General features: G+C 34.7%; 1 protein-coding gene across 12 annotated transcripts in view; it reads left to right on the forward strand.

Moving 5' to 3' along the window:
- Positions 1-27,902, forward strand: part of MEF2A (myocyte enhancer factor 2A) — a 160,297-nt gene that overhangs the window by 62,226 nt on the left and 70,169 nt on the right. For 11 of the 12 annotated variants that reach the window (XM_045070594.1, XM_045070595.1, XM_045070589.1 and 8 more), the window contains one exon: positions 4,376-4,566. In XM_045070594.1, the coding sequence (XP_044926529.1) occupies positions 4,513-4,566 (54 nt within the window). In that variant the 5' untranslated portion in view covers positions 4,376-4,512. Of the gene's footprint in view, positions 1-4,375; positions 4,567-15,848; positions 15,873-27,902 lie in introns of those variants that run through there. The other variant, XM_045070588.1, reaches the window with a different exon arrangement.

The raw sequence follows: 27,902 nt of genomic DNA on the forward strand, positions 1-27,902 counted from the left end.
GCCCAGAAATAGACCCTCAACTCTACAGTCAACTAATCTTCGACAAAGCAGGAAAGAATGTCCAATGGAAAAAAGACAGCCTCTTCAATAAATGGTGTTGGGAAAATTGGACAGCCACATGCATAAAAATGAAATTGGACCATTTCCTTACACCACACACGAAAATAGACTCCAAATAGGTGAAGGACCTCAATGTGAGAAAGGAATTCATCAAAATCCTTGAGGAGAACACAGGCAGCAACCTCTTCGACCTCAGCCGCAGCAACAACTTCCATTGCCAAAGGCAAGGGAAGCAAGGGCAAAAATGAACTATTGGGATTTTATCAAGATCCAAAGCTTTTATACAGCAAAGGAAACAGTTAACAAAACCAAAAGACAACTGACAGAACGGGAGAAGATATTTGCAAATGACATATCAGATAAAGGGCTAGTGTCCAAAATCTATAAAGAACTTAGCCAACTCAACACCCTAAGAACAAATAATCCAATCAAGAAATGGGCAGAAGACATGAACAGACATTTCTGCAAAGAAAACATCCTTTTTTCTTTCTACTTGAAGAAGTGCCTTCATTGTTTTGGTGTTAAATTATTTGTTTCTATTTGATTACGGATGTCTGTGTTTTGCCCCCCCCCACCCCCTTCAGGAGTATTACTTGCCAGATAGACTATTCTAGTTTGGCATTTCTCCCACTCTTGGCACTTTGAGGATATCATTCCATGTCTTCTGACTTCCATTACTTCTGTGAAAAAGTCAACTGTAAATCTCTCCTTTTTTGACTACTTTTAAGATCTCTCTGTCTGTGGCTGTGTCTCTTTGTGTGTGTCTCTCTCTTTCCCTCCATCCACCCTTTTTACTTTAATGGGTTTTTTGTTGTGGTTTTCTTTGTATTTGTTTTGCTTGGGAGTTTGCTTGGTTCTGTGGCATGATGTCACTGGTAAGTTTTTAAAAAGTTTTCAACTATATGTCTTTAAACATTTCTCTCTTTTCTTTCAAGGACTGCAGTTACATGTATTTTGGATCCATGTGTCATAATTTTTTCACATTCTTTTCTGTATTTCCCAATTTATGTCTTCTTGGGCATCAGTATAAGTATTTTCCTCTTTCTTAGCTTCTGGATCATTGATTGTTCAGCTGTATTCTAACCTATTATGATTTATTTTTTTATTTTCTGTTTTCAGAATTGTATTTTTCAGTTGTTTTCCATACTTTTAGCATTTTCTGCCAATAGTCTTTATTAATTCTTTGAACACATTAACATATTTTAAAGTTCTTTTCTGATAACACCATTCCTTGGATCTACTATAGGTCTGATTTCTTCTTATTTTTTTTTTTTTTAAGATTTTATTTATTTATTTGACAGAGAGAAATCACAAGTTGATGGAGAGGCAGGCAGAGAGAGAGAGGGAAGCAGGCTCCCTGCTGAGCAGAGAGCCCGATGCGGGACTCGATCCCAGGACCCTGAGATCATGACCTGAGCCGAAGGCAGCGGCTCAACCCACTGAGCCACCCAGGCGCCATTTTAAAATCTTAGCTTTCAAGTCAGGTCTTGACTGGTTATTTTTATTTTTAGACATTTTGTATAATAATGATAAGATCATTTAAATTTCTAGATGATGTTAACTTTTGCTGGTAAGATATACTTTTGCTAAAATCTTTACAGAAGTTTTTATTGGCCTGCAGCTAGGCTAATAACACTACGTAGCCCAGATTCCTTAACCTAATCAGGGATTGAGATGATATGAAGCTATACTTTCCTCCTTGTTGGTCTGGTCTATTTCTAGTTTACCTTTATACCTAGGGTATAGTCTTTTAGATTCCCTCCCTACTCCCGGTGTGTTTACTGGGGCTGGGCTATTCCTTGGCAGACCTTGCATCTATTTTTGTGTCCTACCGAAGATCTGTTGAAAGCTCTGTTTAGCTTCTCAGCCTCTCAGCCAACGTTTTTGGGTCTAAAAGTAAACACACACACACACACACACACACACACACACACACACACAATCTTATTTATTTGAGAAACAGTGAGAGAGAGAGCACGAGTGGGTGGGGGGTACATGGAGAGGAAGAGGGAGAAGCAGACTCCCTGCTGAGCAGGGAACCTGACATGGGGCTCAGGCAATATTTTAAGAATCTACTAATGACTAGGGGGAGAATTAATCTGAAGTGCAATCTCATCCGTTTCTTCCAGATCTCAGCCCTTCAATTCTGTCTTGAAAGTTCTCCAGTGGTTTTGAACAGATTACTTTTCTTGTTGTTTTCTCATTATTAGAAGGTTGGTTTGGGGCTCCTGGGTGACGTAGTTAAGCATCTGACTTACTTTTGGCTCAGGTTGTGATCTCATTGTTTGTGGGATTGAGCACTCTGTCAGGCTTCGCGTTCAGGTCGGAGTCTCCTTGAAGATTTTCTACCTCTGTCCCCTCACCCCCCACCATTTGTGCTTGCTTATGTTCTCTCACCCTCCCTCTGAAATAAATAAATCTTAAGAGAGAAGGTTGAAGTAACCTATTCAACTATTGTCAAAAGCAAAATGCTTAGATATGGTCTAATAGAATTCAGAATTTTTCAGATTCTCAAAGAGAGTAGAGTACATACACCTTAGAGGCATTAGAATTGAAATGCACGAATATTTATCTTGTCTACTACAGTTCAAATTTTTATAATGGGAATTGAATGCAGTGTGATCTGTTAAGGAACATGATTTGAATAAACTGACTTTTATTGGTTTATATTGCAGTCTCATGAGGAAGCAAAAACATTCTACAGCACAGTTGTTTTGTTTGGTTCCCACCAGTTGACTAGCCATCCTTCAGTTTTGCTAATGTTTCCTGCTTCCGTGCACATGGTATACTCTCTGCTTAGAATGTATACCTTCATACTCAGGTTTGAGGCACATTCCAAAGGAAGCCTTACCTAAGTTATGAATTTAGGTCAAATAAACTAACATCCTAATTTTAATTTCTGGACTCATTTATATGGTAGTTTGATTAATGTCTGTTTTCCCCTCTAAACTATGAACTCAGTGAGATTAGAAATCATGCCTTTTTTCTTTTTAAATATTTTACTCTATGTGCCTACTTCAGTGTTTGGAAGTACAGTACTTTTGCAAGTTGGTGATCAGTTAATAGGTTAATAGATGTTCAGTTAATGTTTGTATGAATGAAGAAATGAAAGAATACAAGGGAAGATACTATCGTAAGACATGCCATGCTTATAGTTATGATGGTAGTGTTAAGAAATGAAAAATTCACTGCTTTTGAGCAAAAGCCAGATTTAATCAAACATGGATTTGCACAGTACTTTTAAAGTTTTATGGCTGTATATGCACAAGATTAAAAATACTTGAATAAAATTCCCCTGAGAATTTATTATTGTATTTTAGTATTTGTCTTTTATTCCCTTGTAAATATTTTATTATGTAAGTTTTGAAAACACTAGGTCTTTGACACAACTGTCATTCGGAACATGAAAAATTATATCATTGCCAGTCATTGAATTACAGAGATAAATGGAATAAAAAAACAAATCCTGTTCTTGAAGGATTCACGGTCTCAGGAATACGGACTTAGAATTTATTATACAAATAGCCACAGAGTATAAGGTGCTATGGTTTACTCTATCAGGGGGAACTGAATCTTGATAAATTAGGAGGATTTTATTAAATGGCTAAAAGGAACAGTATTTCATTTAATAAGTGGACATTATTATGAAATCATATGGTGCCTTTATGGATTGACAGTAATTTGGGTGGTAGCTAGGGCAGTTTGCAAGAATCATTTGTAAGGGCAGATTGGAGCTACCCAGATTATTAGTTCATCCTTTGACATGGAGGACATCAGAAACTTTCCAAGGATATTTCCAAGGATATTTTCCAAGCAGAGAAATTCTGGAGCCAGAGTCCCTGAGTTCATATTCCAAGCCCTGCCCTTTACTGTGTGTGTTACCTTGGACATATTATTTAGGATCTCTCTGCCTCAGTATCCTTATTTATAAAATGGTGATGATAATTATAACCAAAAAGATTGCTGTTTGGATTGAATGAGTTAAGATATGTCAGGCACATGGAAAAATTCTTGGCACATAGAAAAATCCCAATAAGTATTGGCTCTTGTTACTTTTACTCTATGTATTGAGAAAAACTCAAAGCTTATAATTGTACTCTTTCAGCCAGAGCTAGAGGCACAAAAAGATTCAAGGGATTTTTTTAGGGGTGAAGTTATTATTAACAAAGCTTCAACTTAACTACCAATATGTAACGAGGAATTTCAACTAATATGTGCCTATGTGCAGCATAGAGGTAAGTTTGAAATTTGTATAACAGTTCCATGATTTACAAACTTATAGAACTTAAATTTTCTAATTTGTGTTTTCTTTTAGATCTTATAGAAAATTTCAGCTGTAGCCCTTGGACCAGAAGCTGAAATAATAGAAGCTGTGTACCATGCATTAGGGTATTGAAGAAAATACATTTTGAATTAAATATTTGGCATATAAGGAAGGAAAGGTGATTGAAAATGGGGCGGAAGAAAATTCAAATCACACGCATAATGGATGAAAGGAACCGACAGGTAAATGAAAATTTTAACTTATTTATTCTTGATGTAAATATTTTTTTTAAAAGAGGAGCATAGGATAGAATGGTTGAATTTTTCTTAAATTTAATTCCAAGTCTATTTTTGTTTTCAAACTAAATAAAAAATTTAAACACTTTTAGCTTGTCATCATGTGCTTTAAAGAAACTTTTTCTTATTGCAAAAATCATAGATGTTAGTTATAGAAAATATAGGGGAAAAGAAGAGATCACTGTAGTCCCACCGTTACTGTCCATTGTGTAGATTTATTGTAATATACTTAGTCTTTTGTTCATTTGATTATGTTTGTTTTTAATAGGTTAATTATTATTATAAATTATCACCTCTAATTTCATAATTAGGGAATATCTAAGTTAACTATGGTTATCAGTGAATGTGCTTTAGTCACTTAAATTTTCTGGTTAACCAACAAATAAAGAGAATTTTTTTATAACTCATATTATCACAAATATTCCCAGAACAGTTATTATATTGATCTCAGTTTTAATTGATAAGATATATTGAACTTAATTTTTAGCACCAGCGTCAATAAACCCTTAAAAGTTCAAGATAATTATAATACTGATATATGAAGACCAGAAATTGTAAGAGTTTAGAGTAGGGATTGGCAAACTGTGGTTCATGGGCAAGCTGGCTCTTTTTACAAACAAATCATTGTTAGAAAACTGCCATGTGCATTTGTTTACATATTGTCTGTGCCTGATTTCACATTGTAACAGCATAATTGAGTAGTTGCCCATAGGCCTAAAATCTTTACTCCTGGCCTTTTAAGAAGTTTGCCATGCTCTTGGTTTAAAGGAAAGAAGGAAAAATAGTTTCATAGAATGTTGTAAATAATCTAGTAGTTACAGCATATGCAGGAGGGGTAGATTCTGCTCTGGAAAGTTTGCCTCTCAGGAGAAGTTTCCAGAAAAGCTGGTTTCTGGAAGCTTACCAGGAACAGAACAGCACTAAAGATAAAATCTGCAGAGTTTGAGTAGTAATTCATCTGGTAATATGGATATAATTGGAGACAAAACTCAGCTGAATAGCTGATAAAGAAGTTAGTGGAAGTGATTAGAGTTGTCACTGGACCTAAATGAAGAGAACTCCTGTTTCATCTCGTGAAAATTCTTCTGATAAAATGTAAGGCTCACACAGTATGATTCTTTATGAAGGTTGATAAAACAGGGGAGAGTGATAAAATAACTATTCCATCATGATTCTAAGCAAGCTTGCAAGTAAATGTCCCTTCATAAATCTGAGGACTATGTCACATAGAGGGAACATGGGGGACCTGCTTCATGAACACATGCAATATTAATGTAAAATAGGGTTTATTCAGGGAATAACATAAAAGCAGAGAACTGGCAAAGGACGAAACATTCCCTGAACTCTCATTTTCCCATAGAGAGTCATGTTTAAATTCAGCATAGATACACTGGATCTACCAGTGGAAAAGACCTCCCATCTTTAGAGAGAAAAAGGAGCTAGGAATATGTAAGTGACTGTAATGGAGCTTTTTAAGTTAAGGAAATGATATTAAAAGATGAAGCTTGCCAATATACTCAGCAACTAGAATTAGCCTTAATTAATAATTAATATATTGAGTTTACCTAAGTCATTTTCTTACTAAGCTGCCAGATGGGGCAAGGGTAAGGGTGTCTGAATTTCTTCTCAGGTGATTTTGGCAAAGAATGCAGAAAACATACTGTGGAGGTAGTTAGACAATTCGGTTTTCAGGTTTGATTAGGCACAGACATAATTTGTCATTTTTAACTTGTGGATTTTGAGTTAAAAGTTTCATTATTCTGGGACGCCTGGGTGGCCCAGTTGGTTGGACGACTGCCTTAGGCTCAGGTCATGATCCCGGAGTCCCAGGATCGAGTCCCGCATAGGGCTCCCAGTTCCACGGGGAGTCTGCTTCTCTCTCTGACCTTCTCCTTTCTCATGTTCTCTCTCACTCTCTCTCTCTCAAATAAATAAGTAAAATCTTTAAAAAAAAAAAGTTTCATTATTCTTGCATTAAAATGGGGGAAAAAGGTTTCTGTGCTGAAGAGGATATGTGTCACTTATTCATCCAAATTTGAATATTTACCATATCAGAGAGAGACTGTTAAGCACTGGAGACTCATTAAAAATATATAGCCTACAGAAGAAATTTAACTATGTGGCAGATAGATGCTAAGCTTAGGTGCTGGGAGGGTTTATGGAAGGAACTACCAACCTCTGGGGTTGTTTAGCGAGCAGTACTGAAGGAGGTAATAGCGAATAGTTTTTAATGATTGGATTTTTGGAGCTACTAAGATAAAATCACACTTCAAGTCATTAGAACAGTGAGTTAAAACTCTTGGGGTTGACACTACCATGCACTTAAGAGCTGCTTCACCTCACTTCACTTCTACTTGGAAGCTTTCAACTTGACTTTCATTTGGGAGCTTCTGGTGAAACCTTGTGTTGGTCCTTCTTGGCGTAATGTGTTTCTATTTAAAACGTAAATTTTGTATTAAAGTATAACATAAAAGAAAAGCACACAAATCCTAAGTGTGGCTAAGAGAGTTATTGCAAAAAGTACATGGCCACGTAACCAGCATATCCCAGTGCACCACCCCAGAAACTCTCTGTCTTGTCTCCCAGGCATTATCTCCCTGCCCCAGGGAAGGAAAGTCATTAACTGAACTTTCTAACACATAGGTTAATTACCCCTGGTTTTGAATTTATGTGAACAGCCTGTGTTCGTTTGGGCAACATTATGTTTGTGAAATTAATGTTAGTGTTGCATGTGGGTATATATATAGATGTATTTTTAAAATCTACATATTCATATATGTTTTCATTGATGTATGATATTCCATTGACTGGATAGAACACAATGTGTACACTTATTTTTTCTACTGTAAATAGAATTTTGGGTTGTTTTCTACTTTGAGACTATTATAAAAAGTGCTATTTTGAATACTCCCGTGTGTGTCTTTGGTACCTATGAATGCTTGGGTATATACCGAGGGTTACAGTTGCTAAGTCAGAGAGTATACCTGTGAAAGCTTTAATAGCAATAGTTTTCTAAAGTGGTTGTACTGATTTATAATTTTTGCTCTGCTAACAGGGTGTGTGAAAGTTCCAGCTGCTCAGCTGCTCTAAATATTCACCATTACTAGTTTTTATCCCTTCATTTTAGCTGTTCTGGTGGATGAGCAAAAGTAACATTTTAATTTTAAGTTTCTGTGATGTTTGATGAAGTTGATCACCTTTTCATATTTTTCTTGGCCCTTTAGATACCTTCTTTTATGACTTACCTGTTAAGTTGTACCTGACTACCTTTTCTTAGGCAGTCTCCTTGACTGCTTTTTTCTTAATAATTATTAGTATACATTCTGTATATAATATATTCTGAGTGTTTTATTCATTATGTGCATTTCAAATAACTTCCCTCATATCATGGCTTGCCTTTTCACTTTTTCAATCCTTTTTTTTTAAATGTTGTCCAGTTTCTCTTCTTTTTCTTCCTTTATGGCTAATGCTCTGTGTTGTGTTGGAGAAATACTTACCCATCATAAGTCCATAAAGATTGTTTTTATGCTTTCTTCTGCTTTTTACCTTTCATGTTTTATATCTGTTATCCATTTTGAATTTAGTTTTGTGTATGGTTTGAGGTGTTGGGGTTAAGATTTGTTTTCCTGATAAATACTCAGTTCACCCAGTGCAGTTTGTTTTAAGAACCATCCTTCCTCCATTGCATGACAGGGGTTGCCTTTGCTGCGAATCAAGGAATCATACACATGTGGGGCTGTTTCTGAACTCTGTTTTGTTCCATTTGTGTATTTTATATCCTTGCTCAATTCTGTACTATTTTAATTACTGTAGTTTAATATTTGGTAGTAGAAATTCTCTACCATGGTATTCTGCATGACTGAGTGGTTGTTGTTGTCATTTTTCTTTCCAAGTGAAACCAAGTGTCAGTATTCACTTAAGAGAGCCAACAAAATGAACTTACTGGAATTCAGATGTATGGATTGATTTAGGAGAACTGAAATCTTTACAGTATTAAGTCTTGTAATCCATAAATAGATATGGTTACCTTATTTTGTTTATTTTTAGGTATTGGATTTTTTTTTAGTGTCATTATGTTTTTCCCCAGATTTCATTTTTCTCTATGCTTGTTGCTAAGTCTATAAACGCTTAGTTTATTTTTTTAATGTTGACTTTGTGTCTATCAATCTTGCAAAATTCACTTTCAAAATTTATTTATTTCTAGTAGTATAAGTTGTACATTATTTTGGATTTCCAATGTAAACAATTGCATTGTCTGTGAACAGTGATTTACTCTTTTTGAAATCCTTTATTACATTATCTTGTTTCATTGCACTAGCTCGGACCTCTAGAATAATGAATAAAAGTGAAGGTAGTGGGCATCCTTTGTCTCATTCTCAACTTTAGGAAAAAACATTCAATATTTGATCATTAATTATGGTATTTACTGAGAGTTTTTCTAAAAGATCCCTTTTATCAGAATAGAAAAGTTTTCTGCTATTTCTAATGCCACTGTTTTTATCCTGAATCAGTATTGAATTTTATCAAAAGCTTTTTCTGAGTTTATGTAGATGATTCTATGGTATTTTTCTCCCCTTTTTTCTTTAATGTAGTATCCTATGTTGGTTGATTTTCAAATGTTAAAGCATTTGAATGCTTTAAAAATGTATTTCTTGAAATACACCTTTATATATATCACTTGATTTGATTGTTCTTACTCCATTTTTTATTTTTGCGAGTATGTGTGTGTGTGTGTGAGATTAGTCTATAATTTCTTTTTCTTGTAATGTCATTCTTAGGTTATGACAAGTTATGCTGGCCTTATAAAATGAGTTGGGAAGTGTTGTTTCTTGTTCTCTGGAGAAGTTTGTGTAATAGTAATATATTTCTTCTTTGAATACTTGGAAAAGTTTACCAGTAAATCTGTTTGTCCTTGGAGTTTACTGTGTGAGAGTTTTTTAAAGTAAATATTTAATTTCTGTAAGAGATAGAATGATTCCTACTCTTCTACTTTTTCTGTCAGTTGGGTAAGTTGGGTTTTTCAAGAAATTCTCTATTTTATTTAAATTGTTAATATTATTGAAGTTCAATGTTCATATGCTCTAATTTTCTTCGTATTGCTCATATTCTCTTTTATATTTTGTCTTCCATTCCCTATATTGTTACTTCGTGTCTTTTTTTTCCTTGATCACTGAGATTATGTCAGTTTTATTAACCTTTCTTTTCTTCTTCTTTTTTTATTGTGTTATGTTAGTCACCATAATTATTAACCCTTTCTAAGAATGAACATTTTAGCTCACTAAAGTACTTTTATCATACAGTTATTTTAAAGGTCATTTATTTAGGTCTTTTCTTCTCTTCTTGGACAGTGTTTTTTTACATTAGTCATTGACTTTTCATCCTTCCTTTTTTTCCTAACAAATTTTATAGAATTATGTTTTCCCGTGTAAGTACTGATTGAGCTGTATATGTCTCACAAATTACAATAATGATTTTTTACCTTCTTTATTATTCTGGCGAAAATATTTTCAAATTTATACTGGGATTTCTTTTTTAATACCTGAATTATTTGGAAATATATTGCAGAATCTCTTTTTAAGCTATCTTTTTTAAAAATAATTTTTAGCTTTTTTCCAGTATATTCAGAGACTGTGCTCCAAATGATTAAGGTTGTTCTAAATGTGTTGAGGTTTGCTTTAAGACCCTGGCTTTTGATCAGTTTTGATAAGTGTTTTATTTACCCTTGAAAGACCATATTGTTACTTTTGGTTACTGTGTTATGCATATGTGAGGAGCAGGGGCAAGGAAGAGAAAATTAGATATCTTAATTGTGTTTCTCAGGCTTATAGAAGGACTGTACCTTTCTGATTATTTGGCTGCTTATTCTGTCAACTACTGATAGATCATCTTTGGCTGTGTTTCAGTTTTTGCCTAAGATTGTGGACATGTGTATTTCTCTTTTAGTTTCAGGTTTTACTTATTCATTTTGGAGTTAGGTTATGAGTTGAATATTGATTTAAGCTCCTATTATCTTCTTGATGGATTGACACCTTTAGCATTAAGAAATGTCCTTTTAGGGTGCCTGGGTGGCTCAGTGGGTTAAACCGCTGCCTTCGGCTCAGGTCATGATCTCAGCATCCTGGGATCGAGTTCCGCATCTGGCTCTCTGCTCAGCAGGGAGCCTGCTTCCCTCTCTCTCTCTCTGCCTCCCTCTCTGTCTACTTGTGATCTCTGTCAAATAAATAAATAAAATCTTTAAAAAAAAATAAAAAAAGAAATGTCCTTTTATTTTTTTATTAACATAAAATATATTATATGGCCCAGGGGTACAGGTCTATGAATCATCAGGCTTACACATTTCACAGCACTCACCATAGCACTCTCCAGTGTCCATAACCTAGCCACCCTAAATCCCTACTTCCTGATCCCCCACCAGCCCTCTGGAAATGTCCTTTTTTATTATAACTACTACTATTTGCCTTCAAGCTGTTTGTTCTTAGTATACTTTACATTAGCTTTCTTTTGCTTAGTGTTTTCTTGTTATATCTTCTTGTATCCTCTTCAGCCTTTCATTATTCTTATATTTAGGGCAGATCTCTTCTAAGACTTTTAACTCTTTATCTCATCGGATAATCATGGTCTTCGTGGGCTAGCTGGGGTGGGTGGCTCAGTTAAGTGGCTGACTCTTGCTTTTGGCTCAGATCTTGATCACACAGTCCTGGGATTGAGTTCCATATCCATGGGGCTTCCTGCTTAGCAAGGAGTCTGCTAAAGGATGATTCTCTCCCTCTGCCGTCCCAGCATGACTCTCCCTAACCACTCCTGCTCTTTCTCTCTCACAAATAAATAAATCTTTTTAAAAAAGAGTATCTTAAAGAAAATGTCTTAAATTTAATTGTAGATATATATAAAACATACCTGCATATGTTTTATGTATATAAAACATATATATATATAAAACATATATGTTTTATGTGAGAAAAAAAAGGAACCCTTTTTTTTTCTCATTGGCTATCTTTTTGATTTACATTTTTAAAATTATTGTTTTCTCTTCTAGTAATCATTGTGTATTGTTTTGCCTTTCTTTTAGTGGCTTGCCCTGGGTATTATAGCATATATTCTTTACCTATTACAAAATAACTGGTATAGGACATATTACTTCTTTTACCCCTTCCCTGATTTTAGAACCGTACAGCATACTTGGCTCTATTTATGCTTCCTGCTTATTGGATTTTTGTTACTATTCATTTTAATGTGATAAATTAATTAAAACAAAGTTTTATGCAGTCAGTATTCATGTATACACACACACACACACACACACACACACACACCATAAATACACACTGAGACTTTTCACTTCTTGTTCTTCCTTTATGTTTCTATATGGGATTAGTTTCTTCCTGAAGAACTTCCTTTGTTATTTCCTTCAGTGTAAGTCTTCGATTATTTTTATCTGAATGTTTTCATCCGAGTTTTAAAAGCTGCTTTACTGAGATTAAAATTCACATGTCCTACAATTTCCCCATTTGAAATGAAAACGTACTGTTTAGTGGGGTTGTTTTGTTTTGTTTTTGGTATATTCAGAGTTGTGCAACCATCACCACGATTTTCTTCAAACATTTTTAAAGGAATTTATTTATTTATTTGAGAGAGAGAAAGAGAAGGGATGAGCGGGGGGCGGGGGGGAAGAAAGAATCTGAAGCAGACTCCACGCGGAGTGTAAGTCTCAGTCCCGCACCCTGTGAGATCATGACCTGAGCTGAAATCAAGAGTCAGGTGCTTAACCAACTGAGTCACCCAGGTGCCCCCTTCCAGAGCATTTTTATTCCCCCCCCAAAAAAACCCATACTTGTTAGCAGTCAGTCTCCATTCCCTTCCCCCCATATATATCTAGCCATAGGAAACCACTAGCCTGTTCTCTGTTTCTATAAATTTGCTTATTCTGGATATTTCATAAAAGTCAAATCATATACTGTGTGATCTTCTGTGACTGTCTTTTTTTGCTTAACATAGTATTTTTTTTGGTTCATCGATTTTGTTGGATGTGCTAGTACTTCATTCTTTATTGTGACTGAATAATATTTCATTGTATGAATATACTACATTTTGTTTATCAGTGCATGAGCATTTGGTTGTTTCTATGTGCACACTTTTGTGTAAACATGTATTTTCATTTTTCTTGGATATACCTAGGTGTGGAATTGCTGAGTCATGTGGTAACTCTAAAGTTTAACATTTTGAGGAAGTGCCGGACTGTCAAAGTTGTCTGTATCATTTTGGTTTCCATCAGCATTATATGAAGGTTCCTTTGCCAACACTTGTTTGCCTTTTTGATTTTCATCACTTTAATCATTTCTTTAGAGGAATCAGCTTTCAATATTTCTTTTCCTGTTTTTGAAGATAATGTGTGTGTGTGTTGTGCCACCCCCCATTACTTGTAAGATTTTTACATTTTCATTCGTAGTTAATTTTTTGATTATGATATTTTCAAATACTGCTCATGTTCATGCTATTCTTCTCTGGGATTCCAATTACATGTGACTTAGTGCTTTTAAGTATGTCTCATATATTTCTTATGCTTTTTTCTTCTGTAATTTTATTCTTTTCTGTCTGTCCTTCCATTTGTTTTATAGTGAGTGACCTGTTTTCTGTGTTCTAGTAATCCTTTCTTGGTTTTTAAAAATTAGCTGATAAAACACCTTGTAACTTACTCATTTCTGGTAGTATATTTTCAAATATAAAATTTCTTTTTAATTTTTATTTTTTAGATTTCAATTCTCTGGTGAAATTGTCCATCTTTTCACATATTCTTTCCACTATTTTTTGGAAAATACTAATCATAAAGTTTTTGTCTCCTAACTGCTATATTGGATTACCTGTAGGTTCATATCTGATCCCTTTTTTCTCTTTGTTTTTGATTATGTGGTCATTCTTTTGACATGTCTTATGGTTTTTACCAGACATTGTATGTGAAAGACACTATACATATTCCATGTTATGGTACTTTCCTACAGAAATGGTTTACTCTTTCCTGTAACCATTGAAATTATCATTCCTACTGAATAGCTTAGGCCAACTAGGGATTGACCTGAGAAGGGATGCTAGCTGTAGTTTTGGTGAAGATTATGGTTGCCCTTTAAGGAGGCTACTTTCAGGAGTAGCCTTTCAAAGCTTTCGACACTGATCCCACTGTGCTCTTGGGGCCCAGTCCTTGAAACATCTCTCAAATTTCTTGTTTTCTTAGCTTAGGAAGAATACAGAAAACACTACTTGAGGCTTTCTGCTTTTCTTTTCTTTTTAACCCTACCTCATTCAGCCTCAGAGTGACCACCTCAGTTTCTGCTCCTCCCTTCTCACTAGTTTATCAACACCTGGAGTTTTCAGTGTTCAGCTCCCAGGACAAGAGCTATTTATTAGCAGCAACCCATTGTCCAGACAAAGGTTAGATTCTTCATCTCCCTATACACAGAATCTGTAAAGGGCTACAAGGGAAAAAACAGCTGCAGAAGACCATTTCACATCTGTCAGGTTCTCACCCCTCTAGAGTCTTGCCAACTCAAGTCCTTTTTCCTGCAGGAACTTTCCAGTGTCTTTTGTTGTATTTTATCTTGTTTTTCTGGTTGATGTCAGTGGGTTATTTAGTCTTCCATCAGTTACTTCATCTTATCTAGAAGCAGGTGTGTCAATTTCTTTCAACATTTTATTAATTTAATACATGCTATTTTATATATTTTGAGACTGCATACCATTAGGCTCATACATATTTAGAATTATTTTACCTTCTTGATGAATTTTTCAATCTATATTGATCTTCTCTGTTTTCAGTGAGACTTCCAATTTTAAGTCTACTTCATCTTACTTTAACATAGCTATACCTTTCTTACAGCTAGTGTTTTCACAGTAGGTCTAGCTCTCTACATTTACTTTCAACCTTACTATGTACTTAATGCTTTAAGTATATGTTTTATAAATAGTATATGGCTGGATTTTTCTTTTTTAATGTAGTCTGATAGTATCTCTTGACTTGCCAGTTTACTTGGATTTTATTCTTTGTTTTGTTTGTATATTTGCACTATTTTATAACATCTTATTGATTTCAATCTGTTTAAGGGCCTCAGGCATTAAAAAAATGACATAATCATATCACACCTTGTATCCTTAAAGGGGATATCAAAGGGGGAAACACACCATGAGAGACTGTGAACTCTGAGAAACAAACTGAGGGTTTTGGAGGGCAGGAGGGTGGGGGGATGAGTAAGCTTGATGGTGGGTATTAAGGAGGGCACGTACTGCACAGAGCATGGGGTGTGGTGCATAAACAATTTTGGAACACTGAAAAGAAATAAAATAAAATGGGGGGGGAGAACTCTTCAGATTCAGCTTCACACAGAGTCTCCTACAGAAAAGAGCACTGGAAGAAGATACTCTATCTAGATGGAAATCTACCAATGGGGGGGGGGTTGGTTTGTAGTTTGTTTTGTTTTGTTTTTGGATTTTTTTGTTTGTTTGTTTTAAGATTTATTTAGAGAGAAGGCTTGAGTCGGGGAAGGGGCAGAGGGAGAATCTTTCAAGCAGACTCCTCTCTGAGTGAGGAGCCCAACGCAGGGCTCGATCCCACAACCCTTGAGATCAGGACCTGAACCAAAACCATGAGTCAGATGCTCAACCAGCTGAGCCATCCAGGTGCCCCAACCTTGGAGGTTTTGATTAAGAATGGTTAGGAAGCCAATGCCAGAGGTTAGTCAGTCCCTACCGATGTTTTTCACTCTTACGCAAACCATTGCTTCTGTGATACTCTGATATTAATCCCTCTTATGAGGTGGCAGGTATTAGGTGTCCCAGAAATGAAGATGAGAGGCATAAGCTGAACTGAAACTGCTCTTTTTATTTTATTTTATATTATTTTATTTTGTTTTATTTTATTTTTTAAGTAGACTTCCATGTCCAGTAGGGATCCCAATGTGGGACTTGAATTCATGACCTGAGCTCAAGACATCCCTCACATTCAAGTTAAATGCTTAACCAACTGAGTCACACAGGCACCCCAAAACTGCTTTTTATCTTTCTTTAAATTTTTAATTTTTTAAAAGATCTTATTTATTTGCCAGAGAGAGAGAGCAAGCGAGTGAGCACACACAAGCAGGGGGAACAGCAGGCCGTGGGTGAAGTAAGCTCTCCACTGAGCAAGGACCCAGATGCAAGACTTTATCCAGGACCCCAGGATCATGACCTGGGCTGACAGCAGATGCTAAACCAACTGAGCCACCCAGGTGCCCCACCACTGGTTTAATTCTAAGGGAGGTAGATCCTGTGTCAACATCTTGTCAGAAATCTCAATTTGCTATTTTTTAATTTTGTTAAAATTAATAGTTCTATTCTATTCTGTGATCTAAATTTCCAATATTTTAGTCATAGTTCTCAATTGAAAGGATTCATTGGTTATCAGTTGTTCTTTACTGTGGTTCTTGCTTCCTTTTGTTGTTGTAAACTGTTTTGTGCTTTATGGATTAATTTAGAGAATTTTTTAGTACCACTCAGTGCCATGTGGCATTTTAGAAGCTGACTGAATATGCAGCATTGAACAAAACTGAAAAAAATCCAAGTCTTTCCCAATTTATATTTTACTTAGATGACTAGGTTTTTTTCAGCAAGTAGTTTTGTTTTGTTTTTCCTCCAAGAAGAGCTTGTGGGTGCTATATTTCCTTAGTATTTTTTTAAGATTTTATTTATTTATTTATTTGTCAGAGATCACAGGTAGGCAGAGAGGCAGGCAGAGAGAGAGAGGGGGAAGCAGGCTCCCCGCCAAGCAGAGAGCCTGATGTGGGGCTTGATTCCAGGACCCTGAGACCATGACCCAAGCCGAAGGCAGAGGCTTTAACCCACTGGGCCACCCAGGCGACCCTCCTTAGTATTTTTATGTTTGAAAATGTTTGTTACTTTGTACTTGAAGTATGGCTTGGCTAGGTGTAAGAGTCTAGGACCCCATTCCTTTTCCCTAGAACATTGCAAAGGTTATTTCAAGGTGTTCTGGCTTTCAGTTTTGCCAGCATCAGACTGAGTATATTTTTCTTTTCACCAACAAGTGACTTAACATTCAGTAACTTATGCAGAATATGACATGAGTTTGATTACTTAACGTGTGTGTGTGTGTGTGTGTGTGAGAAGTTTGTGACCTTTCAGTATTGTTTTATTTTTTTAATTTTTAATTTTTTTCATTTGGTATGGCTATACTTTTCTTTCTTTCTTTCTTTCTTTTTTTTTAATTTTAATTCCAGTGCAGTTAACATGTTGTATTAGTTTCAGGTGTATAGTATAGTGATTCAGAGTCCCATATATTACTCAGAATGCATCAAGGTAAGTATACTCTTAATCCCCTTCACCTATTTCACGCACCCCACACTCCACCTCCCCTCTGGTAATCTATTGTTCTCTAAGTTGAGAATCTGTTTTTTTGGTTTCTCTTTTTTTCTTTATTCATTCGTTTTGTTTCTTAAATTCCACACATGAGTGAAAGCATATGGTATTTGTCTTTGCCTGACTGGCTTATTTTGTTTAGCAGTATACTCTCTAGATCCATCCACATTGGTGTAAATGGCAAGATTCCATTCTTTTTTATGGTTGAATAATATTCTATTTATATATAACACATCTCCTTTATTCTGCAATCTGTAGACACTTGGAATGCTTCCATATCTTGTAACGAATGCTGCAGTAAATATAAGGGTACATATATCCCTTTGAATTAGTGTTTTTGTATTCTTTGAGTAAATACCCGGTATTGTGATTACTGGATTGTAGGGTAGTTCTATTTTTAGTTTTTTGAGGACTCTCCATAGTGTTCCACAGTGGCTGCACCAGTTTGCATTCCCACTAACAGTGCACAAGGGTTCTTTTTCCATATCTTCTCCAATGCTTGTTGTTTCTTGCATTTTTTATTTTAGCCATTCTGATAGGTGTGACATGATTATCTTATTGTGGTTTTGATTTGCATTCCTGTGATGATGAGTGTTTTCATGTGTCTGTCGGCCATCTGAAAGTGTTTTTTGGAGAAATGTCTGTTCCTATCGTCTTCCTATTTTTTATTTGGGTTATTTGTTTTTTTGGGTATTGAGTTGTATACGTTCTTTATATACTTTAGATAATTCCCCTCGATTGGGTATGTCATTTGCAAATATCTTTTCCCATTCCCTAGCTTGTTTTTTAGTTTTGTCACTTGTTTCCTTTGCTGTTTTCAATGTAGTCACGAGTTTGCATTTTGCTTTTATTTCTCTTGCCTCAGAAGACATGTCTAGAAGAATATTGCTATGACCAGTGTCAGCAAAGGCTACATGCAAAAGAATGAAACTAGAGCACTTTCTTAGACTATACACAAGAATAAACTCAAATGGATTACGGACTAAAATGTGAGATGTGAAACCAAAAAAAATCCCAGAAAAGAACACAGCCAGAAATTTCTCTGATGTTTTATTTTTAAACAAATATTTTTTCTTTCCAGTTGTGTGCTTTTTTAATATACTTTCTTTTGACTATACCTGATGTCTTTATTCATACTAATTTTTTTGTTTGTTTTGATCCTTTGAATTTCCTTATTGTGGCTTTAATCTCTGTTACGATTTCTTTTCTTCCTGGTTCTTCTCTGTGTGATACTAACTCACTTTTTAGGTCATTATATTATGTCTTTGGTAATGGCATTAGGTACAAGTTAACAAAGGATGATTCCCACCCCCCCTAAAGATTTTATTTATTTATTTGAGAGAGAAAGAGCAAGAGCCAGAGGGAGGGGAGAAGGACAAGCCAACTCCCTACTGAGGTATTCTCTAGCCTAATTTTATGTATTTCTGCTTCACATGAAATACATGAGCTGAAATGTAGCTGGATTACAACATTACTAATTAACAGTATACCAATTAGGAGACTGACTAATACCCACTTTTAGATGGAAAACTGATGTCTAGAAGGAAATCTCTATATGCCATCCAAAAATTTCTTAACTGCACACTCTGAAGTAGAGACAAAATGTAGAGACTCTGAAGGCTTCTTTTCTTCCTTTGTATTTTATTATTTTGTTACAATCTAGTATCTTGGGCAGAATGGTTTTTACCTTAAACTGTAATCGTTATCTCTTCATTCTCTCTGTTGTTGTCCCCTCACCCCCACCTGAATTCCATTTCCTTTTTGTTTGCTTCCAAAATCTATTTGTAAAAACGAAAACAAATATTTCAGCAGATGTTGAGGGTTTTTTTGTTTTTGTTTTGTTTTATTTTAACGTAACTTGTAATTTGTGTTTCATACTGAGAATTAAAATATCAGCTATAGGCCAGTATTCAAAAATACTTCATAAAAAGTATTTTGGATGTGTGGCCACCTTTCATATAAGTAAGTGCCATAAGCAGGCTACATTGCTTTGGCTCATTAAATTTTCTCGTCACGTGAAAGTTTAATTAAAAAAAAAAAGCCAAACTTTTAACCCTATTTTGAGTCAGTCCACAAAAATGTGGCTTATTTTTCTGGTCATACAATATGTGGCACTTTATACTTGGTGTACTGTGAAATATAAAGAAAATACAAGGCCTTAAGAACTTAAGGAGATCGATCTCTATAAAGTTAGGAGAATAAAGTAATTAAGTGCTAAGAAGTATAGATGTTAAATGCATCTGATGTTACCAAAAGGAAGAAAACATACATCTTGCCTAAATTTACTGAAAACTATTAAATCATGTTACATTTTAATTTTATCATGCTACATAGGAAATTTATTGAAAAATAAGGAATATCTTTCATTTGTACAATGAAATGCATTTTAATTGTTGCTTCTCTTTTACATGTGTAGATTATATTTGTAGTATAATAGTATAGTCAGTTTTATACCTGTGGGAAAAACTTTGTAGTAGAAACAATTACTTTTAATCATATTAAAGATCCTCAGCTTCTTCAATAACTACTGTAATGATTGATTATAAATGTAGGTTGGTAATGAGACAAAGTTCATGGAAGGAAAAGCATATCATAGTTGTTGGTGAGGAGAGAAAATGCCGCAGTTAACATTGTTTCACAGTTCTAAAGACTATTTAAAGGTACATTTATGGACTTTGTTGTTTAACCCTTTTTTTTTTTTTAAAGATTTTATTTATTTATTTATTTGACAGAGAGAGAGAGAGAGAGAGATCGCAAGTAGATGGAGAGGCAGGCAGAGAGAGAGAGAGAGGAGGAAGCAGGCTCCCCGCTGAGCAGAGAGCTCGATGCGCAGGGCTCGATCCCAGGACCCTGAGATCATGACCTGAGCCGAAGGCAGAGGCTCAACCCACTGGGCCACCCAGGCACCCCCCCTTTTTTTAACCCATTTTTAAAAATAGACTTTATTTTTAGAGCAGTTTTAGATTCACAGCAATATCAAGGAGAAAGTTTGCATATACTTTGTGTTCCCACAGATGTACAGTTCCCTGACTACCATATCCCACATCAGAGTATGGTACATTTTTTTAAACTGTTAAAGCTACATTGAACAACATCATCGCCCAAGGTCCATGGTTTACTTCGGGGTTCATCCTCAGTGTTGTACAGTCTCTGTGGTTTTGACAGTTGTATAATGACATGTATTCATCATTATAATATCATGCAGAATAGTTTCACTGCCCTAAAAATCCTCCCTCCTGCTAACCCCTGAAAACCACTTACCTCTTTATTAACCATAGTTTTGCCTTTTTCTGAATTTCCCGGGATTTTTGCGAATTAAATTTTCCCAAATTAAATCGTATAGTATGTAGCCTTTTCAAATTGTTTTCTTCCATTAGTAATAATACATTTAAGGTTCCTGCATGTCATTTCATGGCGTGATCGTTTATGGCTTCTTAGAGTTGAATAATATTCCATTGTCTGGATGTACCACAGTTTGTTTATCCATTCACCTACTGAAGGTACATACATATTTATTGAGTTCTGTTAATATTATGTTGAGTGTTTTTACATCTATGTTCATAAGAAATACTGGCCTGTAGTTTTGTTTTCTTGTTCGTCTATGTGGTTTTGGTATTTAAGGTAGTCTTAGTCCCTTATAGGTACCATTGGATAATTTATATCCTCATAGGATAAGTTAGGAAGTATTCCCTCCACTTCTGTCTTCTAGAAGAGATTGTAAAATGTTGATATAATTCCTTAAATGTTTGGTAGAATTCACCAGTGAATCCATCTGGGGCTGATGCTTTCAGTTTTCAAAGGTTGTTTACTATTGATTGAGTAATAGATGATCTGAATAGGCTTGTATTGATTTCTCCTTGTTTGAGATTTGGCACATTGTGGCTTCCAAGGTACTGGCCTATTTTATCTAGTTCATCAAATTTGTAGGCATAGAGTTGTTCATATTCCTCTGTTATCTTTTTAATGTCAGTGGGATTTGTAGTTGAGTTGTAATGTCAGTTTTTCATTTCTAGTATTAGTAATGTCTGTCTTTGTTCTTAGTTAGCCTGGCTAGAGGTTTATGAATCACCCCCTGCCCCAGAGAATCAGTATTTGGTCTTAACATTTTCCCCTTTTGATTCCCTATTTTCAACTTAAGTGTTTGCTGTTCTAATTCTTATTGTTTCTTCTCCTTCCTTTGGATTTAATTTTAATGTAATTTCTTAAGCTTAGATTTTTGATTTTAGATCTTTCTTCTTTCTTAGTTTATGCATCTAATACTATTTTCCCTCTAAGCATTGCTTTCACTCTCAGTACCTGAGTACTTTGATTTAGTTCAAAATAGTTCTTAATTTCTCTTGAGATTTCTTCTCTGACCTCTATGTCATTTAGAAGTATGCTGCTGGGTGTTATATTCAACTAATGATGTACTATAAGTCGGCTCATTGAATTTAAATGAAAAATAAATTAAAAAATAAAAGCACACACAAAAATAAAAGTATGTTGTTTAAGTATTTTGATATTTTCCAGCCAATTTTCTGTTACTGATGTATTTAATTTCATTGTCATCTGAAAACCTATACTTTGTGATTTCTATTCTTATAACTTTGTTGAGGTATTTTATGGCCCAGAATGTGGTCTGTCTTATTGAATATCTCATGTGAGCTTGACAGTAATGTATATTCTTCTGTTATTTGGTGAATTTTATGTCAGTTATATTAAATTGCTTGATGATGCTGTTGAGTTCAGTGATGCCCTTACTGATTTTTCTGCCTGTTGGAACCAATATTCAACATTTCTGATAGAAATGTAGTAAATAAAATGCAGTCTAATTTAATAGCTTTCACTAAATTTACTCAAGATGTCTGTTTTCTTCTTTTTGGTAACATCAAATCCATTTAATATCTATTTGTCTTATGTTGAAGTCTCCTCCTATAATAGTAAATTTCTCTGTATTTCCTTGAAGTTTTAACACTTTGTTTCATATATTATGATGCTTTGTTATTAGGTTCATATTCTTTAAGGACTGTTATGTCTTCACAAGGATTGACTCCTTTATCATTTTTTAATGCCCTTCTTCATTATGATAATTCTCCTTGCTCTAAAGATTGCTCTGCTGGAAATTAATGTAGCTATGTTAGTTTTGATTGGTATTATAGCAAAGTATATCTTTTTCTACTTTTAATCTTTTATGTGTCCTTTAAGTGGTTTTTTTTGTAGACAGTATATAATTGAGTATTGGTTTTGATATATGGACAATCTGGTTTTTAATTGGTGTATTTAGACCATAGACTTTTACAGTGATTGGTGATACAGTTAGATTAATAACTGCCATATTTGTGTTCTAATGGCTGCTCTAATTCTTTGTTCCTCTTTTTGTTTATGGTCTTTTTTTGCTTTCTGTGGGTTTAGTTGAGTATATGCTTCCATTTTCTCTCCTTCCTTAGCAGATCAGTTATACTTCACTTTTTATTTTTATTTTTTTAGTGTTTGCCCTAGAGTTTGCAGTATAAATCTACTTTCAGATAAACACTTCGCAGTTATAGATTTACAGGTAGTACAATAACCTTATAATAACAAGTATTCCCAGTTCCTCCCTTCTATTCATTCCATGTCATTACTGTAATTCATTCCATTAGTATTTTGTTGCTATTATTATTTGAATAGACTGTTATCTGTTATGTCAATTAAGAAAAAAAGAAAAGCTTTTATCTTCCCTTATTACTTTTTTGATATTCTTTATCTACATGAGTTTTTGTTCTGTAGGAGTTACCTTCTTTTTGAATAATTTCTTTTGTCATTTCTTGTAAGGCAGATCTGTAGACCATGAATTCCCTCAATTTTGTTTGTCTGAGAGGGTCTTTGTTTCTTTTAAAGTGTAATTTCTCAAGATACAGAATTTTGGATTGGTGATTTTTCCCCTCTTAATACTGTATATATCACTCCACTGTCTTATTTCTTATATTGTTTCTGAGGAGAAATTGCTTATAATTCTTATATTTGTACTTCTGTAGGTAAGGTGTTTCCCCCACTCTCCCGGCTTCTTTCAAGATTTTTTATTTTCTATACTTTATATCGACTATACTTAGATGTAGTTTTTTTGTTTTTGTAGGGGGCGGGGCAGGGGTTGTTGCATTTCTTCCTTGATCTGTGGTTTGCTGTCTGACATTAATTTGGGGAAAATTCTCAGATGTTATTTCTTCAAATGTTTCTTACTTTCATTTTCTTTCCCTTCTGGTATTCATGTTATGCATATGTTATACTTTTTTAGTTGTCCCACAGTTCTTGGATATTTCATTCTATTTTTTTCAGTCTTTGGTCTTTTTGATTTTCAATTTTGGAAGTTTCTGTTGACATATACCTTAGCTTAGAGGTCCTTATCAGTTTGCAGCCTGCTAATGAGCCCATCAAAGACTTTCTTCATTTCTCTTAGAGTGTTTTTTATCATCAGCATTTAAAAAAAAAAAAAGTTTTTTAGAAGTTCTGTCTTTTTAGTTATGTTACTCACATAAATTGTCTGCTTTTCCTCCATTGGACTCCCTTAGCATGTTAATTAGCATGTATTGCTGGTCTGATCAACATTTTTGCTATATATGAGTAGTTTTGATGCTTCCCTATTCTCTTCAAACTGTGTTTTTTTGCCATGAAGTTTGCCTTGTGAATTTTTTTGAACCAGGCATGATGTCCTGGGAAAAGGAACTGCAATAAAAAGACCTTTAGTAATGTGGTGGTATGGTATAGGGAGAGGGGAAGTGTTCTGTAGTCTTCTGATTAGTTCTCAGTCTTTTAGTGAACCTGTGCCTGTGGCCTGTAAACTTTATACCTGTTTCTCAATCCCTGCCCCCCATCTTTAGGTGGGACAGAATGGATAGAGGGGTTTAAAGGTGAATATTTCCCTTTGCTCATGTTAAAGGCTTGAGGGAGCTGGAGCTGGATATTTTTCCTTTTCCCTAGGTTACTTGGGCTCTGCTGTCATAGAATAGTTTGTCTTGAAGGCAGGCCTTGTAAAGAACAGAATGTTCTGGTGTATTTCAAAATGACCACTTTTCCCACATTCCCTGCTTAGAAGCACAGAGGGATTTTTCACTGATCTTTACTGTGAGAACGTGATAGGCATAAAACTCACAAAAGTGTATACATGCACCCCAAAGCCCCAACCCCCCCCCCACCCCAGGAGTTTTTAACTTTTATATTTGTCTTCTCTGAGACTTCAGGAATTCCTCAATTACAGTTTGGGTTTTTTTACCTTGGTATTTCTTTTTGTGATAGTTTCTGCTGTGGCTCTGGTAATTTATGATTTTCTGTATCTGCCCATCTGTGTCCAATTTGGAGAGCAGAAATTACTCTGCGACCTCAGTACTGCGGGATCTAAAAGAGTTGTTGATGTTCAGATTGCTCAGTTTGTTTACACAAATAACATGGAGGGTAAATAACATGCTGGGTCAACCAGCAAATCAAAGAGGAAATGAAAAAATACATGGAAATAAATGAAAATGAAAGCACAATGGTCCAAAATCTGTAGGATTCAGCGAAAGCTGTTCTGAGAGGGAAGTTTGTAGCAGTGCAGGACTACCTGAAGAAACAAGAAAAATGCAAATAAACAACCTAACCTTACCCCTAAAAGAGGTAGGGGGAAAATAAAAGAACAAAGCCAGTAGAAGGAAGGAAATAATCTAGCACAAAAAGAAATAAAATAGAGACTTCAAACAACAACAACAACAACAACAACCAAGAAAGATTAATGAAACTAGGAGCTGGCTCTTTGAAGAGAGCAACAAAATTGATAACCCTTTAGCCAGACTCATGAAGAAAAAAGAATAATCAAATAGATGAAATCATAAATGAAGGAAGAGAAATAACAACTGACACCTCAAAAATATAAAAGATTATAAGAGAATATTATGAAAAATGGTATGCCAACAAAATTGGACAACCTCTAAGAAATAATTAAATTTCTAGAAACATACAACCTACCCAAACTGGAACAGGAAGAAATTTAAAAAAAAAAAAAAAAAACTGAACAGAATGATTATTAGCAATGAAATTAAATCAGTAATCAGAAACTCCCAACAAATTAAAACATAGGATCAGATGGCTTCACAGGTGAATTCTACAAAAGATTTAAAGAGTTAGTACTTATCATTTTCAGAGTATTTTTTAAAACTAGAAGAGGAGAGAAGGCTTCCAAATTCATGCTGTGAAGTCGACATTACCCAGATAAGCAAAACCAAATAAAGACACTACAAAGAAAGAAAAATAACAGGCCAATATCTCTGAATGAACATCGATGCAAAAAATCCTCAACAAGAAGATATTAGCAAACTGAATCCAACAATACATTTTAAAAAATCATTTACCATGATGAAGTGAGATTTATTTCAGGGATGCAAGAGGGTTTTGTATGGGTCATTATTTACAAATCAATTACTGTGACATACCACATTAATAAGAGAATGGTGAAAACCATCTGATTATCTCAATAGATGCAGAAAAAGCATCTGGCAAAGTACAACATCCATTCATGATACAAACTCTCAACAGACTAGGTCTAGAGGGATCATACCTCAAAATAATAAAAGCAGTATATGAAAAACTCATACCTAACCTCTTACTCAATGGTGAAAACCAGAGTTTTTCCTCTAAGACCAGGAATAAGGCAGGAATGTCCATTCTCACTACTTTTATTCAAAAAGACATCTAAATTGGTAAGGAAGAGGTAAAGCTGTCATTCTTTGCAGATGGCATGGTGTACTGTATGTAAAAAACCCTAAAGACTCCACTAAAGAAACTCTAAGAACTGATAAACTCAGTCAGTCCTAGGATACAAGATTAATATACAGAAACCTGTTATATTTGTATACACAATAATGAAGTAGTAGAAAGATAAAGAATACAGTCACACTTAAAACTACACCAAAAATAATAAAATACTTAGGAATAAATTCAACCAAGGAAGGGAAAGATTTCTACTTTGAAAACCATAAAACACTGATGAAAGAAATTTAAAAGTTACCCAAACAAATGTAAAGATACTTCTTGTTTATGGATTGGAAGAACAAAAATTTTTCAAATGTCCATACTACCAAAAGTAATCTAGAGATTTAATGCAATCCTTTTCAAAATACCAACATTTTTCACAGACCAGAACAAATAATCTTGTAATTTGTATGGAGCCACAAAATTCTCCAAATAGCCAAAGCAGTCTTGAGAAAAAACAGCAAAGCTGGAGATATCCCAGTTCCAGATTTCAAGATATACTGCAAAGCTGTAGTAATAAAAAACTGTGCTATTGGCACTAAAATAGACGTATAGATAATGGAACAGAATAGAGAGTCCAGAAAGAAACCCATGCTTATATGGTCAATCTGCAATAAGAGAGGCAAGAATATACAATGGGGAGAAGACAGTCTCTTCAACAGATGGTGCTGGGAAAACTGGACAGCTACATGCAAAAGAATAAAGCTGGGCCACTGTCTGAAAACATACACAAAATTTAAAGATTAAATATCTAAATGTGAGACTCAAAACCATAAAATTCCTAAAAGAAAACACAGGCACTAATTTCTTTGAAATCAATTGTAGAAACAGTTTTCTAGATGTCTCCTAAGGGAAGGGAAACAAAAGTAAAAATAAACGATTGGGACTGTATCAAAATAAAAAGCCTTTGCATAGCAAAGGAAACTATGAACAAAACAAGGCAACCCACTGAATGGGACTTCTCCCATTTATTTACAAATATTTAAATAAATATTCATATACTTACAAATGAATATATTTGTAAATGATATATCCAACAGGGGGTTCATATCCAAAATATATAAAGAACTTAGATCAATACTATAAAAAAACAAACAATCTGATTAAAACATGAGGCAAAGGACCTGAATAGACATTTTTCCAAAGAAGACCTCCAGATGGCCAGCGGACACATGAACAACATCGCTAATTATCAGGATAATGCAAATCAAAACCACAATGAGAGATCACCTTAATAATCTGTCAGAATGGCTATAATCAAAGAGACAAGAAATAACAAGTGTTAGTGAGGATGTGAAGAAAAAGGAACCCTTGTGCACTGTTGGTGGGAATGCAGATTGGTGCAGCCACTATGGAAAATAGTGTGGAAACTTCTCAAAAAATTAAAAATGAACTACTTTATGATCCAGGAATCACACTGCTGGGTAATTTACCCAAGGAAAACAAAACCACTAATTCACAAAAAAATTTATATATCCCTATGTTTATTGCAGCATTATTTATAGTAGCCAAGATAAGGAAGCAAATCAAGTGTCCATTGACTGATGAGTGGATAAAGAAGGTAAAGATAAGGAAGATATTGAGATAAAGATAAAGAAGATACTAAAAAAAATTATATATAGTATATATATACACACATACATACATGCAGTGGAATATTATTCAGCCATAAAAAAGAATGTAGATGGACCTAAAGGGAAAAATGCTAAGTGAAATAAGGCAGACAGAAACATAAATACTATATGATTTCGCTCATATGTGGAATTTGAAAAACAAAACAAATGAATAAGAGACAAAATAGACAAATACAGAGAACAAACTGGTGGATGCCAGGAGGCAAGTGAGGTGGGTGGGAAATAGATGAAGGGGATTGAGAGTATACTTATACTGATGAACACGGAGTAATATTTAGGATTGTTGAATTCAAAAAAAATTCAACAGTAAAGATAGACCCAAATACATAGCATGTAAGAATCTTTGCAGGCACTTGGGATCTTAAATATAGATGGTTTGAGATATGGTGTGCCACCCTTGTTAAATTCAGAGAATTATATGAGTCCCAGATTTGGTAACAAAATCCAGAAAACTATTTAGGGTAAAACAGATTTGTCTCAATTTATAAAGGTAATGAGTGTTTTTAGGTTAGGCTT

Source organism: Mustela putorius, unplaced genomic scaffold (assembly GCF_011764305.1).
Source record: "Mustela putorius furo isolate JIRA1106 unplaced genomic scaffold, ASM1176430v1.1 tig00003972_pilon_pilon_pilon, whole genome shotgun sequence".
Taxonomy (NCBI): Eukaryota; Metazoa; Chordata; class Mammalia; order Carnivora; family Mustelidae; genus Mustela; species Mustela putorius.